Source organism: Mauremys reevesii, linkage group 11 (genome assembly GCF_016161935.1).
Source record: "Mauremys reevesii isolate NIE-2019 linkage group 11, ASM1616193v1, whole genome shotgun sequence".
Classification (NCBI taxonomy): Eukaryota; Metazoa; Chordata; order Testudines; family Geoemydidae; genus Mauremys; species Mauremys reevesii.
This window is the reverse complement of record NC_052633.1, coordinates 57,140,467-57,155,748: the sequence shown is the minus strand read 5'-3', so window position 1 is coordinate 57,155,748 and position 15,282 is coordinate 57,140,467. Positions and strand designations below refer to the sequence as shown.

General features: G+C 37.0%; 1 protein-coding gene across 1 annotated transcript in view; it reads right to left on the bottom strand.

The window, feature by feature from the left end:
- Positions 1-15,282, bottom strand: part of LRP1B (LDL receptor related protein 1B) — a 1,239,928-nt gene that overhangs the window by 53,479 nt on the left and 1,171,167 nt on the right. The window contains exon 83 of the mRNA XM_039494476.1: positions 3,630-3,794. Coding sequence (XP_039350410.1) covers positions 3,630-3,794 — 165 coding nt within the window. The remainder of the gene's footprint in view (positions 1-3,629; positions 3,795-15,282) is intronic.

The window sequence follows — 15,282 nt, the reverse complement described above, 5'->3', positions numbered from 1 at the left end:
TTTGAATAAATAACTGAGAAATAGTTTGTATGTTGTTATACTGAATACAGTCTCTTGAAAGGAAAGACTGAAGATACTGCTTTGTGTATTAGGTGAAGTAAACAGTTGATAGAATTATTTTATTTTCATTACAGAGAGAAATGGTGAGAATTTTTATATGCATTATAATTTTTTTTACACTAAATTCTGCTTCCTTAAATGTCAAATGATCTAGTTGAATGTCTACATTATCAGAAATTACATCTTCACTCTGGCAATAGTAGACTCAGGACCAGGAATTTAAATACAGCAAAACCTCCCTTAGAGACCACCTCCGAAGAGAGACCACCTGTTATAAGGGACTACTCACAAAAGCCACGGAACACCACCGCTCTCTTGTGAGCAAATCATCTCTTGCAAGTGCCCACTTTTGCTAATTCCCATGAGTGGTTGCTCTTGGCAGGTTTTACTGTATTCACTTGGTATATAGGAATATGTACACTCTCTTTCATTTTTCTATCCCATTTGATACCATTCTTACATAAGAGTACAGTCTAATATAAGGAGTTCAAAGATAGTATGTTAAAGGATTGCTTGTCTTGACAGCTATAGTTTTTGTCCACATGATAATTCACATTCATGAGACTGAAGACCCATCAGGGGATGGAGGTTTTATTGGGAGAATTTTTAGTATACACAGTTACTTATTAGAAATATAGCACTTGATCCTTGGTAGAACCAAGGTATGCACTCTCTCAATATTGGGGGAAGACAGGGGATAGTTTGGCCCATGGGGTAAATTAGAGCAGTCTTGGGACTGTTCTCAACAATGCTGTTTGCAGTGGCTCCTTAAGAACCATTGTGCTAGCTATGGATCAACAGAGCATCTTGAACTCCAGCTGTGCTCCATCTCACCCCCAGCATTCCACAACTGATGGTGGACAGAGGTAATGGTTTTGAGGTAGCTACATTACTTCAATGCCAGTTGGGCATTATCCCATTTTTAAAAACCCCAACTTCCCTGTTTCAGGAAGCTTCTGGTCCCTTTGTGACAAGTGAGGAGTACAAATGAGTTGTTCAGCGTGGGCCAAAAATCTCGTCTGACATCTTATAAGTTTCCATCAAAGAGAAGCTCCATACATTGGTTAAAAAAAAAAGAGTCAGATTAAACTGCAATTCTGAGTCTATTATGACTGATATTTAGAAGGCTTTTAAAGTGGCATAAAATACTTCATCAACTGTTCTTTTACCTGTGCCAAGGAACAGCTAATTTGATTTTCTGCATATTTCAAATTACTCTAATCAAGAATTCTATTTCCTGCAAATATACTAGGAATACAGGTTTATCTAATGTTGTGATCTTCCTAAACCTTGTTAATGTTTTCAATAAGCTCACTTATTGCTCTCTTATTTTATTTTGTACTTTTATTCTGTAAGAGAAAAGCAATTGTGTTTTTTTTTTAGACTTTTACTGTTAATGTTAATTATTTTTTAAAAAATTCCTGTTAATTTGGTTTGCTGGAAAACATTCATTACTATTAACCAAACTTTTAATTAGATCTCTCAGATGTGTGCTTTTAATTAACTGATGACATTTTATTTGTTCAATTATTGTAGTTCAATACAACTGTCATAAACTTATAAATTTTAATTAAAGCTGCCCCAACTCTAGTTATATAATGTCCACATAGGAATTTGCCAAAAGGCTTAACTGCAAGTAAACCAACAATGAATAAATCCATGAACTGCCAGTGGGATTTGTTTAACAAATTAACATTTGTGTGCAGATGAGGTTCTACAACATATAATACTCAACAAAAATTTAACACAATAATGTTTTTAAAAAATGAATAACACTCTGCAATTGACTTAATCGGTTATCAAATTATTATTAATTTGGTGGTAAAAGAGAACAGAATTTATATGCACACATTGGAAAAGCATTTCCTTATCATTAACTCTCAATTTCAAGCCCCTGAGGGCAGGAGAGAGTATCTAAGCAAACTGCAGAAATGCCTGGCAGAGGAGACTACAGGATTGTTTCTGGCAGCACTGCAGCTACAGCCAAGTCCACCCCCCTGGCTTGAGGAGAGGCAGGGCAGCAGCAGTGAAGAGAGCAGAGTCTATTTGCTCCCCAGTCCTGGTCCCCAGACGAAAGTTAGAGGCCAGACAACAGTGAAGGTAGTAACAGCAGAGGCTACCCTTGAAGCAAAAGGTAGGAGATGGGACACAGCAGCTGGGGATGAGCTAAGCCCCTAAGCAGGACGCAGGAGGCAATCAGCAGGCGTCAGACCTACATTGGGGTCGCTGTAGATGTGCTCCCCACAAACATATAGGAGAAACTGGCTGATAACTACCACCTTTCCATTGCTAAAATGTTGGGGAACTTCCCTGGCTACAGTATTCCTTCTCAGGAGGAGGGCTACTATGGGTGAAGGAATAAGGTGGATATGGAATCTAGAAGCCTGCTCATAAGCTAGGGTGGCAGATGGCCAAAAAGGGGTGGCAGGAAGTGAGGAAACACCTCCAATAGCAGAGGACTGTGCACTCAAGCCAACAGAGGTTTCATCAGAAAAAGAGGGGCTATGCCCCATACCCAACAGATATCAGGCATCCCATCCACCTCTCTCTATAGGGAAAACCACATGGGACACAGGTGCTTTTTAAAACTGAGATGCCAGGAGACACTTTGCAGGAACAGATTGGTACCCACTGGTCAAAGGCTGTTAAGGGAAATGTTTGGAAAGAAGACTATGTGGATGTATTCACTTCTGTGTCCATGAAAATTGAGTGGCAGCTATGGGAGTGGTGAAAAAGAAAGAAGGGGATAAATCCAGCAAGCCCAAGGTGGCTAGGAAACTAGAGAATTTTTAGAATTAGCTGCAGTAGACAAACACAGAGAGAGAGAGAGAGAAATAAACATGTTAAATTAACCCAAAATGAAGTGGCACCTTTCTCAAATATTTAGAAGTTCTATCATGGACACATGCCACACATGGTGATGAGACATGATTAAGTGATGAGGAGGAGTTTAGACTTATGGCTGCAGAGGAGCCAATCTTGCCCTGGGGTCAGAAGGCGCAAGACTTGTGGCTTAAATGCACAACTCCATAACATCCCGCCCAGCATGTTATGCAAACAGCACGTTACCTGTACCAAAGCTGCAGGCTTTGGATATTGTCTCAAATGTCTGTTTCCCATTTAATAAAGGGACGTGTTTTCATTCCTATTGCCGAGAGAAGCATTGGTATAAAAGAATGTAGAGGTCAGTATGATGATGATCTGCTATGGGGTAGAGGAAAAGCCCCATCTTGTTGAAAGGAGAGTGGCCATCAAGTGCCCAGCACTCTGATGAGAGCAGCAGGAGAAAACAGCGATCATGGAAAAAGCCTAATCTCCAATTAAAGGACCCTATTATGACATTATCCTAACAAGACAGACAGGGTTTATATAATGTAAAGGATTTGTAGTAGGTTTTCAAAACCAAGTTGAGGAGGAGAGGCTTTATGTGTGGACAGAAATTTTAAAATCCATAAAGATTACAAGAAATAGCTGAAGGAAAAGGGGGGGGGGAAATCAGGTACATGTGTAGAATAAATCCAAACATTTCAGTCAAGATAAAAGTATAGAAGCTGCATGCAAATATTTACCAAGAGCAGAGGCTACACACGTTCCTCCATTTTGACAGTAATTGTAACAGTGGTTGGTTTCACATCTTTCTCCAGAATAGCTTGGCCAACAGTGACATCTTAAATCACCCTTCTCATTCATAATGCATCTTCCTCCATTTTCACAAGTCAGTTTACATGTATCCTCTGTAGTAAAATTCACAAAGGTTACTGGGCTTTTCAAAAATTCTATTTCAAATAATCAGAGAAAATGATTACTCATTTGAATACTTCTTTCACTGTAAGGGCTGCAGAATCAGAATTTAGTTTCCATCTGGGGGACTTGGGAAAACTATACTTTCCTACCTCATCTGGCTTCCCCTCATGCACCCTCTTCCCCATCCCTCTTAACTCTTTCCCTTCTGTGTCCTCTCTGCCTTTGTCTTTCTGTTCAGCTAATCGCCTCCTAACTCACCCCCACCCAAAGGACTTAAAAACAAACCAATCAACCGTCTAGCCAGGGTAGTCAATAGGCAGACTGCTGGCCAAATATGAACCACCACATGCTTTTGAATGAGCCATAAAATCTTTTTATTTACTTATTATTTATTATTATTATTTTAGTGTTATTTTCTCTGGAGTCTGGACTTTGACTATACCTTTAACAAGAAATGTGGACCTTGACAATAAAATAATTTATTACCCCTATCCTATTCCATCCTTTCTCACAGCCTCCCCCCCCCACACACACCTCCAACATGCGGAACTAACATGTTTAGAGACAATCACTTTACATTTGCAAACATCAGTCTCTTCATATGTATATTCATTTCCCCTACTCTTTGTCTTGTCTATTTAAATTATAACCTTTTGGGGGAAGGGCCTGCCTACTTCTCTGTTTGTGCAGTATGTAGCCCATTCTCACTAGGCCCTAGGCACTACTGGAACATAAATAATAATATTCTTGAAGCCAGTTTCAGCTCAGGCATAAACCTACTGTCTTCCATTACACTGGTGTCTACTTTGGTAACAGCATCAGAACATGGCAAGAAATTAATATATTTATGTCTGTTTCAATGCACAAAACATTCAAGAAGAAATCAATTGTAGAATATCATGTATATAATGCTGAAAAATTCAAATAATTATAATTGTTAGGTTGCTTAAATATCCACACAGCTTTCAAATCCAGTTTGGGCTATCTTTCCATTTTTGCTTACAAAATGGATCATGTGAAGTTGGACTAATTAAAATGTCTGTCTATTCCTGCCTTCCAATCTTGGTCTACAATTGAAGAAGTGTCCATTTTAAGAAAAAGGATGTCACAAAGCTCCAGGAAGAATTCAGTATTATGTCCACCAGAAATATAGATGTTTCCAAAGATTAGTGTTTTGGAGCTAAAACAATATATAACAAAGGTTTCTGTTTCTTCTAGATTACTCTAGGATTGGATGATCTGAATGGATGAAGATGGAAATCCTTTCATATATTCTTTTATACAGTTCAAAGTGTATTTCTTTGTTCATACTAAGATTCACATGCATGAACGTTTCCACAAAAATAGCACTAATTTATTGGGTCAAATATAGAACTTGGTTAAACTTTTGGAATTTCACTGGTTTGCACATGATAATAATTAAGGGGAGAAACTGAACAATTGTGTGTTTTGAAAAAATAGAGGAAAAGGAAATATTTTCCTTTATTTTGGTTACAGTTGATGTCACTAGAAATAGAGCAATTATTAAAATAATTCTATGATACTAGAATGAACAGGTCCCCATAGAAACACACAAAAATATAAGGAATATTTAATTATACTTTTGTAATACAAAATATTGTATTTTTATAACTTTATTTTCTTTGTAAAATAAGTTAGTTCAAGAATATTAATATATTTTATATGAAATAATTATTACCAAGCAAAGCTACAACAACATTTTTGGATTTTACTAATTTAGAAATATTAAAAGTAGGGTTTCAAGATGTAACAGAGTGGCAGAGTTCTACAACCCCACGTAGGAATGTAGGACTTTTAAAATAAGTAGGCTTGATGTTAGAGGTGAGAAACCTATGTCCAGATGCAAAACTATTCTTCCTGACTCAGATCAGGTGAATCCTATTAACTGCAATCAGGATGTAAGAGAGCCTGACAGTGTTTCTGAGGTGGTAGGAAATGAAGTCATGAACAGAGGGATAATTTTGGGGGCAAAAACTTGGAATAGAGAAGCTGCGAAGAAAGCTTATGCTAAGGTTTACATTCTATTATTTAAATTAATGACAAAAGACAAATCACTTGATGCAGATAAATTAGGAACATAATTAGTGTGTTTACTATTTGGAGCACACAGTAAGAATTGACCTGCTTATGCAAGGATTCCAAACTCTGGAAGCTTTTTTTGGTAAAAAATGCAAATATGGTGACATTGAAACATTTCAGGAATTTGTGCAGATTTTTCCAAACTGTTTCAGTTGGAAAAAACTAATAATAAGATATTTCAAGTTTTCAATTCAAACCGACTTTTTATTTTGTTTAATTTTATTTTTTAAATTAAACATTAAAAATGCTCAGCGTCTAAAACCATGTTTCATTTGGTATGATTTTTTTTCTTTCACTTGTTTGGAAAAAAAAAAAGAAGTGTTTTCAGTGTGACCCAAAACAAGCTTTTCAATTTTATGATACTGCCAGGAAACTGAAAACTCCATTATTTTCACATTATTCTAACTGTGAACTATTTATATAGATATAAATATACATTACTGTGTGTCCTCTCTCTTCCATTCTTCTTTCTCTTCTTAAAGAAAAAAAATCCTACGTGTACTACTGCCTAAAAAGAACGGAAATCGAAGACAATTGTTTGCAAAAATATGGGTGGGTCAGATTCAGGAGACATTGAAATAAGGAAATTATGAAGTCATTCACTTTCTATTATTTATTGTGCTCTCTCTCTCTCTCTCTCTCCCCCAGTCTGTTACATAATGGGGAAGTAGCAAGCCCTGAGACCCTAAAAGAAAGAAAGGTGGAACATAAGGAAAGGTCATCTCAAGGGGAGCAAAAGAAGGATTCTCTCTCTCTCTTTTGGCTTCAGTATAATACATAATGAAGGGTTAATGGGTTTTATACACCCAGGCACATAAAATTCTGCTTGTTTTTGCCTTAGAAAAAATCAAAATGTCATTTATGGTCTTCCTACTTGATATGATTCTCTATCAGTGTAGCCATCAGGAAAAAAAGACAACAGAATATGTTTGTCATTGAGGTCTCTTGATCAGACTACTTTTGAAAAATGCAAGAAATCCTCTCCCCCGGTAAAATTTATCCTCCTTCAATTCCCTATCAAAATGATTCCTTGGATTAGGGGGAAATGTACACAGATCAATTTCCAGAGGGGTAACAGAGCAACAAAGAGTTATGTGATTCCTAAAAATTACATTGAAAGTTTATGGCAAAACGAGGAGATGGAAGACCCATAACTTTCTCTCTAGACAACAGTACCACACACACAAGGTGCTCTGTATTTAGGATAACTGAGATATCAGCGTAGGAGAGCCGGATTTTTTAAGCACAAATCCAATTGATTTTCAATAAACCTATTCACTTTTGAATAAAAGCACTGAAATCTACAAAAGAAAAAAAACACTGTAAGTGCAAACCATTATTAATAGTCACATTTTTCAAATGAAGTAAAGCAAAGCACAGGCAGATTTAATGGCTTGGATGGAAGGCATTGTTGCCAAATGGGTAGGGACTATGAAGTCAAGAGTCTTGAGTTCAAAGCTTGGTTCTGACACAGTCATCTATAATTATTCTGTAATATCTATTAATGTTGAAAGTAAAAGCTGGGATGCAAACAGATACCTAGCTAATTTAGCATTTAAACTCAAGCTTAACTTTAGTATGTAAATAGTCACATGCTTAAATTCTTTGCTGGATCAGAATACAGATCTGCTCACGAGCCATTATTAGTTTGGTCAACACCACTCATTCTTTGACCTTAATTATTTAGTGACCTGTCCAACTCAATTATTTAAAATGTAATAAACTCAATCTTTATTAAACCTAAACAAACATACAAAAAGAATGTGTATCTCTGAAACACAACAACAAAATTAAGATTGCTAAAGACAAACAATGTATGTAACATCATTTACAAAATCCCACCTCTTAACAAAAATATAATAAAAACATACTGTCTTCATAATGAACTAACACATTATTTTTATCAAATGTAGAGACATGCATATTTATCATACACACAATATGAAATAACAACAACTTTAACTGTGGAAAACACAGTAAGATACTTCCACTGAGTGCAATTTTGAATATTTGCCTTAGTGAGGCTAGTTATGAGGATGCAGTTTTGAATGATAGAAAATAAGGATCTATAAGTGAGATTGTTCAAAAGAAGAAGAAAAAAATGGTTGAATGACCAAATTTATTACCTGTTATTCAGATAAAATGATTTTTCAAAGTGGATTAGGTAACCTAGCTATCTGCAGAAACCAAAAGATGAGTGCTTCAAGACCTCATCCTAAAGAATCTGTAGAACAGCTTAAAATCCTGGATCCTGGATAGTGATTTCTCATTGTCGTCTTTTTTATTTTTTTGGCAGATGACATATAGATTTTCAGAGTACTGGTTCAGTAAATGAAGAGAATCTCAGTGATTTAATTAGAATAATCTGATTCAGTGATCATACTTCTTTCAAGAGTGAGGTTGAGGCTGTTCAAATCTGGGCTGTGCAGGGGCCCCTGATGAGGAGGCCTGCACAACTTAACCACTGACAAGGAGGAAACAAGGTCATCTCTAATTTGGACAGAGAATCAAAGGCCTCCTCAGACACTCAAATGATGAAGAGTATGCTTGATTTATGCATTTTTTATTTGATGCTGATATTAAGGGTTGAAGTAACTCCATATTTGGGCCAGGTATGAGATAGGTTGCCCACTCCCAGGACTCTGATGTATTTTTCCTTGGAGAAGCATAGAGTGTTTTGACTTGTTGGCAGACAAATTGTGATGCTTCAAAGGTATCTTCTTTTTATAAGTGTGATCTTCTGTTTCCATGCTGAACCACTCTGCCTTCTGTTTGTATGATATGCACTGATGATATTCAGAGAGATGATTTTCTGTGAAGATTATGAAAATGCTCCTCTTTCCTTGAAGGCTGCTGATGCAAATCTATATAGTTTTGTTCTTCATTGTTACATAGGTTCCTACCACCTGGAACAGATCAAATTTTGTTCAGGGCTTCTTTGAAGGATGCTGAATATGTTTCAGAGTCCCAACTTAAAGTTCTCTTGACTTTCTTGTTTCTTGAACCTTTTAAATAGAATTTCTATTAAAAGAATTAATCATCTATTTAATTAAGGAATGGAAGAAAAAGATTCTAGACCCTGTAATTTTATAGTATTTCAGTCTGGCAATTTATTCTGTTGTTACTGCATGGATTTTCCAAGTTAGATCTTATTATTTTTTCAGAGAAAAAATGGACTGACATAGTTTCCTCTGACTTTAATTTGGAAGAAAAGTATTTCCTTGGATACCTTTTCTTACATTCTTCCTTTTGATTTGCATGCTCCTTGTGTTATTAACCTTGTGACATGTTTTCTCAGAAAGCTCAAGGCACAAAATCTCTTGTGCTGATCTTTGCCAGTTTTTTCTGACTGAGAGTAAAAGAGCCGACCTTTCCCCATGGATGAAGCATTTGAGGAGGCAGTAATACAATACTTTTTGGACATTTTCAGCTTTTGGAGATTTTGGGACTACAGTCCTCTCTTGGGAGGGAGAAATTTTCTGCTTTGATAAGTGATTTCATCTCTTAGGAAAGACAAGGCCCTATGTTCGTCCCCTGGGCTGAAAGACACCAAATGGATGGATAGGCCTCTGTAGTAACAGCTTAATGAACTACATTATGGGGAGAAGGAGGAGGAAGGAATCCTGCATCTTTCTCCAAGGAGGGGATAATTCGTTTAAGGAAATGGGAGGATATTTTAGTCTCTTGTTTACTCTTGAGAACAATGTGCAGTTTGCCACTTTCCCAGCTGAGTGACAAAGTAGATTAAAGGGTTTTATAGACTTATGCCAAAGCAGTGTGATCTTTTCTATCCCACTGAAGAGCCCTTCCTGCTTGGAGGGAGGGGGTACTCTGTAGGGCTGCATTTGTCTGGAATCTAGTCCTGATCTCTGACACAGCCTATCTGCAAGCTGCAAGCACAACTTTTCCTTTGAAGACTGTTGAATCCTCTTCACAAATTGAACCTTTTTGGTTTAAAAAAGTTCCTGTTAGCCTGCTCTGCCATCTTAAAGAGAGAGGGGGGAATTATGAGCAAGTATTTTCTGCGTGATCTCAGAGAAAAATAGAATTGTATTTTACAACCCAAAGTGAAAGAGAAGGCCAGGAACGGTGGCAAATTGAGGCAAAAAACAAACAAACAAAAAACTGTTGACAGTACTTCAACTTATATTACCAGTTCCAGTGGTATATTCTCCTTTTAAAATACAGGTAGTATGCATCGAACCAGTAGAATCTTTCAAAACAGAAGTAGCTTTATAAGAATGCTCACTGTGCTGTTTGCTACATGAAAAGCTGAAAATACGAAAGAAAACACAAATATGGCACAGATTGAACATTTGGATCTGAATCTTTGCAGTTTTCCTGAAACTTTTCATCCAGTCAAGAGAGCACAAATATAATATATTTTAAATGTAACTGGTAAATGTTCAAATTAGGAATATGGAATTCATGTAAAATTTCCATTATTAGTGTTTGTTCAGAGGGAAGTGCTACATACAACTTTATTCCAGTGCAAATCTCTGTATTGAAATTTAAACTTTAATCTTTTTGGCACATTTTTAGTTTCCTTGTGCTATATGTTAGACATAATAAATATAATTAGTGCAAATCCAGCACTCTGTTGGAAACCAAAGCAAAGCTCAATCTATCTGAAAACTACAGCTTACCTCCAAAACAGAAAAACAGGTCTGCTTTTGTCAATACATAAATTAGAAACAAAGCTGTACTCCATCAATTATAATTAACTACTCGAGAGATCAGCTGAACACTTCTCCAAGAGTAAGAAAGAAACTGGATATGAAATGTTTTTGATTTTGTTATGAAAATACTAGATACATTCAGAATACTAATCAATTGTAACAGATACCAGCTAAAAAAGATAGCTGATTGTAAAGAGCTGTAAAGGTCCCAAATATATGCTTTTCAATTATAGGATAATTAATTAGCAATAAGGAGAAATGTGCAATATGCATTCAGTTTGTACAGAAATCTATTGAGGAGTCAGTGTTCAGAATTCAATGTACAGTGTTCATAAAGAAAAAACAGAGAGATCAATGGATCCATGCTATTATGACATATCAATGCTAATAACTGCTATGTAGAATTTCATGAAAAAAACAAAACCCAATGAGGCACAGCTTGAGTAATAACATCTTTTTTGACAATTTCTGGGGTGAAATGAATGAAAACAAACAAGTTGTGCAAAGCCACAATCTCTAGGGCAAAGCAGTAGAGTACTTCATATTAGCCATACAAAAGCTTGTAGAAATGAGGTCTGATCAGCTGAAATGAGGGAGTGTCATTTGTTTAGAATAACCATACAGACTCAGCCAGGCGCTTCTCAAAGTGTGTTCAGCCAGAAGGAGGTCTTGAAACATTCATTCCCCATAAACAAATATAATAATTCACACTGCTTTAGGTGCACTGATGGCTGTAGATAACCAGCCCATTTTTACTATGGTGAACTTGTGTTTTTGGTAGTCCATTAAATTACTGAAACTTCATTAGCTCCTTTCCCACATGTTCATATTACACCTGATAATAATCATCTAAGTGCTGTACAATAAACCAACAGTCAGACTGGATAGTAATGTCATTGGAATTATGCTATACTTAAACATCACAGTGTGGTTATGCTTTTTGATACATGTAATTACTATGAATTCAGATAACTGGAAAGTTCGCTACATCACTAAAAATAATTACCATACCAATTTAATGTAGTTAGTATACCTGGCTTCTAATAGTGTATATATTAAGAACACCACCAAAATGGTAATAATAAGTAATTCAGTCATGTGGTTAACTATTCAGTTGTATAAATTAATGGTCCCTGATCAACCCAAGTACTCAGGCACCTAAGTCTAAGTCTCAGATGTAGGTGTCTAAGTCCCAGTTTTAGGCTCCAGTGCAATCCACAGAAATCCCATTGAACTCTCTAGGTGCCTACAGTTGGTCACCACCCATGTGTTCAAGGTAAAAGTTCCCTCAGCACCTATGTTTCCATCTCTGAGCATGCTCACTGCTGCCTCAATCCCAGGTGTCTGGATACCTATTTCCCACCTAAGTCTCTGAGCAATTTATGAACCAGGAGAAGATAGGTATTTGGCTGCGTAAGTCAAGTGTAGGCCCTATCTGGTATGTGCAGAAGCCACCTACTGGATCAGGTCCCATTCAAACTCTGCTTGTGCTGGTGGTGCTGCCTTCCACATTCTAACTTTTAGCCCAGTGGTTTGGGATGTGGGAGACCCAGATTCAATTCTTCTCTCTGCCTGATAGGAAGAAGGTATTTGAACACAGGTGGCCTACCTTTCAGGGGAATGTTCTAACCAATGACCTATGGATAGTCTCATGTAGGGATCCCTCAGGCTCTCCTGTTTAAGGTGTTCACTTTAAAGAAATAGAGATTGGAGCAGGGGGACTGGACCCTGAGTCTCCCACCTCCCAGGTGGGTGCCTTAACCACTGGGCTACAGAATCATTTTCACATGCTCTCTCTGGCCCAGTGACTGATCCACTGTGAACAAATACTAAATATTTATTGGGACAGAGAAAGAGAGAGAGAGAGAATGACTGTTATTCCTTTTAGCTGGAGACAGTTTTGGAAAGAAAAAAAACAATCACCTTATTTGACAATCTCTTAAGTGGTATCAAAGACAGAGATAACCATTTTTGGGGGAGGAGGGGGGAAAGAATTTTATTGAGATGGCCTGGAGCTGGTATTGTTGCTCTTGTTAAAACTTCAATCTTGTTTCACCTCAGGGGGTATTAGGGATTCATCCGGAGCCAGCAGATGGCAATATCATCTGGGTCCTTCTCTCTGGCCTGGTCTGGTCAGGACATCTCTCAGGATTAGGACAACAAAGGTCCAGAGTCCCAAGGAGCCTAATTAGAAGTGCCAGATGAAGACCTTTTCAGCCATGAAAAAAACAGATTTCAAAATCTACTTCAGAGTATTTTAGCCATGTCAAAATAGATCATAGATATACATACTGGATTCCTTAGTTACGTACTGTGTATTTCAGATGCAATTTACCACCTTAAATGGGCAAATGAAAACACTCAAAAAAATATCCAAAATTAGAGAACCTAAATTGAAATCAGAGTACAAAGAAACAGTTACTCAGCAATTTATAAAGAAATTATAGATAGTGCAAGTGTGGGCAGCTATTTGAAGCAACTGTTCCCTCAAAAGTCTCCAGTTAGTGAAAATTCAGTGAACAGGGCACTTCTCCAAATCCATCTAAAACCATTATGCTGTGGACAGCCCAAACAGATTTGTGGAAACGCAACTCTAACAGACTTCAAATATTTGTCCTATGACAATATCTTTCCTAGCAGCTCAGTTGTTCAGTAAAGTATATTCTCTCAGTTGTTCAGTAAAGTTGGGTTAATTACTGAAATTACAGATGCAGGTTACTCCCAGACACCAAAATAAAAATAAAATTCCATGAATGTAATTTGTCAATACTTAAATTTCAATATTAAATATAATGTTAAGTCCTTCTATGTTTATCTTTTAGAAATATTGTAATGAATCAGCTGAGCACTATTGGATCTGCCCAGCGTGATTCTGTTGCTGCTTTTCTGGCTCCTGACTTAAGAGTGAGAGGTAGCCAGAAGTGGAACATATTGTGTCAACTGGGCAAACAGTATGATGCCTGGAGGATCAATGAAGATAGCAGTTTTTAGAGGTTGTTCAGGATGACTACTCTGGGGTTTCCAGAGTTGTCTATGTGTGGTTTGGTCCATTGTGGTTTAACAGTAACAGGACACGTATATATAGTGTAGGTAAGAATGCGTACAGAGTATAAACAAACATTTTACAATGTATTTGGCTATATCAGTTCCAACATGACAAAATGACCTGTTGTACAGCCACAACATCGACCACATCTTAGCCCAGGGGCAACAGTATTTAAGCACATATTTTTTACACCAACCACATAGCATAATGTAGTAAATATAAGAGATAATACTAATGTAGCTGCATGGCTATGGACTATTTTACATGCCTTGTACTCTGTCTAAACAAAGAGATGAATTAGTTAGATATATACTGTAGCCTGTGTGCTGTTGTTTTACCCTTACTGTTAGTACATGTAGTTTTCTTGAACAGGAACTAAAACACTATTAAATAGGATAGTTTTACTGATTTCACTTTATAAATACTTCTAAATCACTATACTAGTTTGGCTTTTCAATACTTGGTAGAATAAATTTGGAATTGTGTGACTTAATATCAAAATTTCTATTTGGGTGATTTGGTAACTGGTGAACTCCCCCAAATTCTAGATCTTTTATACAGTACTAACAGAACTAGAATTAAAAATATTAAAAATTCTGCTACTCGCATATTTTGATTTCTCACATTCACAGTAAATCCTAATCTCTGATTGCTGAATCCCAAAAGCTTTCAAGATTCTGATAATTTTTTAAGGACTCAAAAGTTTGAATGCTATCAACCTTCTGAATTCCTTGCATGTGCTAACACAGGGCTGAATTCTCAGGAAAACAAGTTTATTGTGCCATATTTGATACTTGCTTCTTCAGGTTGGGCCTAAAATACCATGAGAATAACTTTTATTTAATATTTTAGCACTCTCTTCTGTACAGTGAGAGTACTGTTCATCTTGTCTGTGAAACAGTTATCAAAACAGTATTACTCAAAAAATGCAATTCTTCAGAAGAATACAATTTGTATTCTAAATTTTTAAAGAGGGAATTCTGGCTAGGGAGGAGAGATTATAAATATACTCGGCTACTTTTTCTCTGCATTCATGGGTTGATAATGTTTTATAAATAACTCATATTCAATGGATAAACAATAATTTTACAAGTGACATACTTTCTTTTCCTAGAATCTAACAGGAACACAGGAATAACCATATAAGCAAATCCACTTTTTTGTGGTCTAGATGAAATTACTATTAGGTGGGTGCACAACTGGCTGAAACAATGTACTCAAAGATTAGTTATCAATGGTTCACTGTCAGCAGGGCCGGCTCTGGGCACCAGCTTATCAAGCAGATGCTTGGGGCAGCCACTCCGGAGCGGGGCGGCACTTTCAGGTATTCGGCGGCAATTCAGCGGAGGGTCCCTCACTCCCGCTCGGAGCGAAGGACCTCCCGCTGAATTGCCGCAGATCGCGATAGCGGCTTTTTTTTTTTTTTTTTGGCTGCTTAGGGAGGCAAAACCCCTGGAGCCAGCCCTGACTGTCAGACTGGGAGAACACAGCTTGTGGGACCCCATAGGGGCCAGTCCTGGATCAGTTAATATTCAATATTTTTCTAAACGACTTGAATACTGGAACAGAGAGTACATTCATAATATTTGCAGATGACACCAAATTGAGAGAGGCTGCAAAAACATTGGAAGAGAGGATTAGAATTCAAAACAG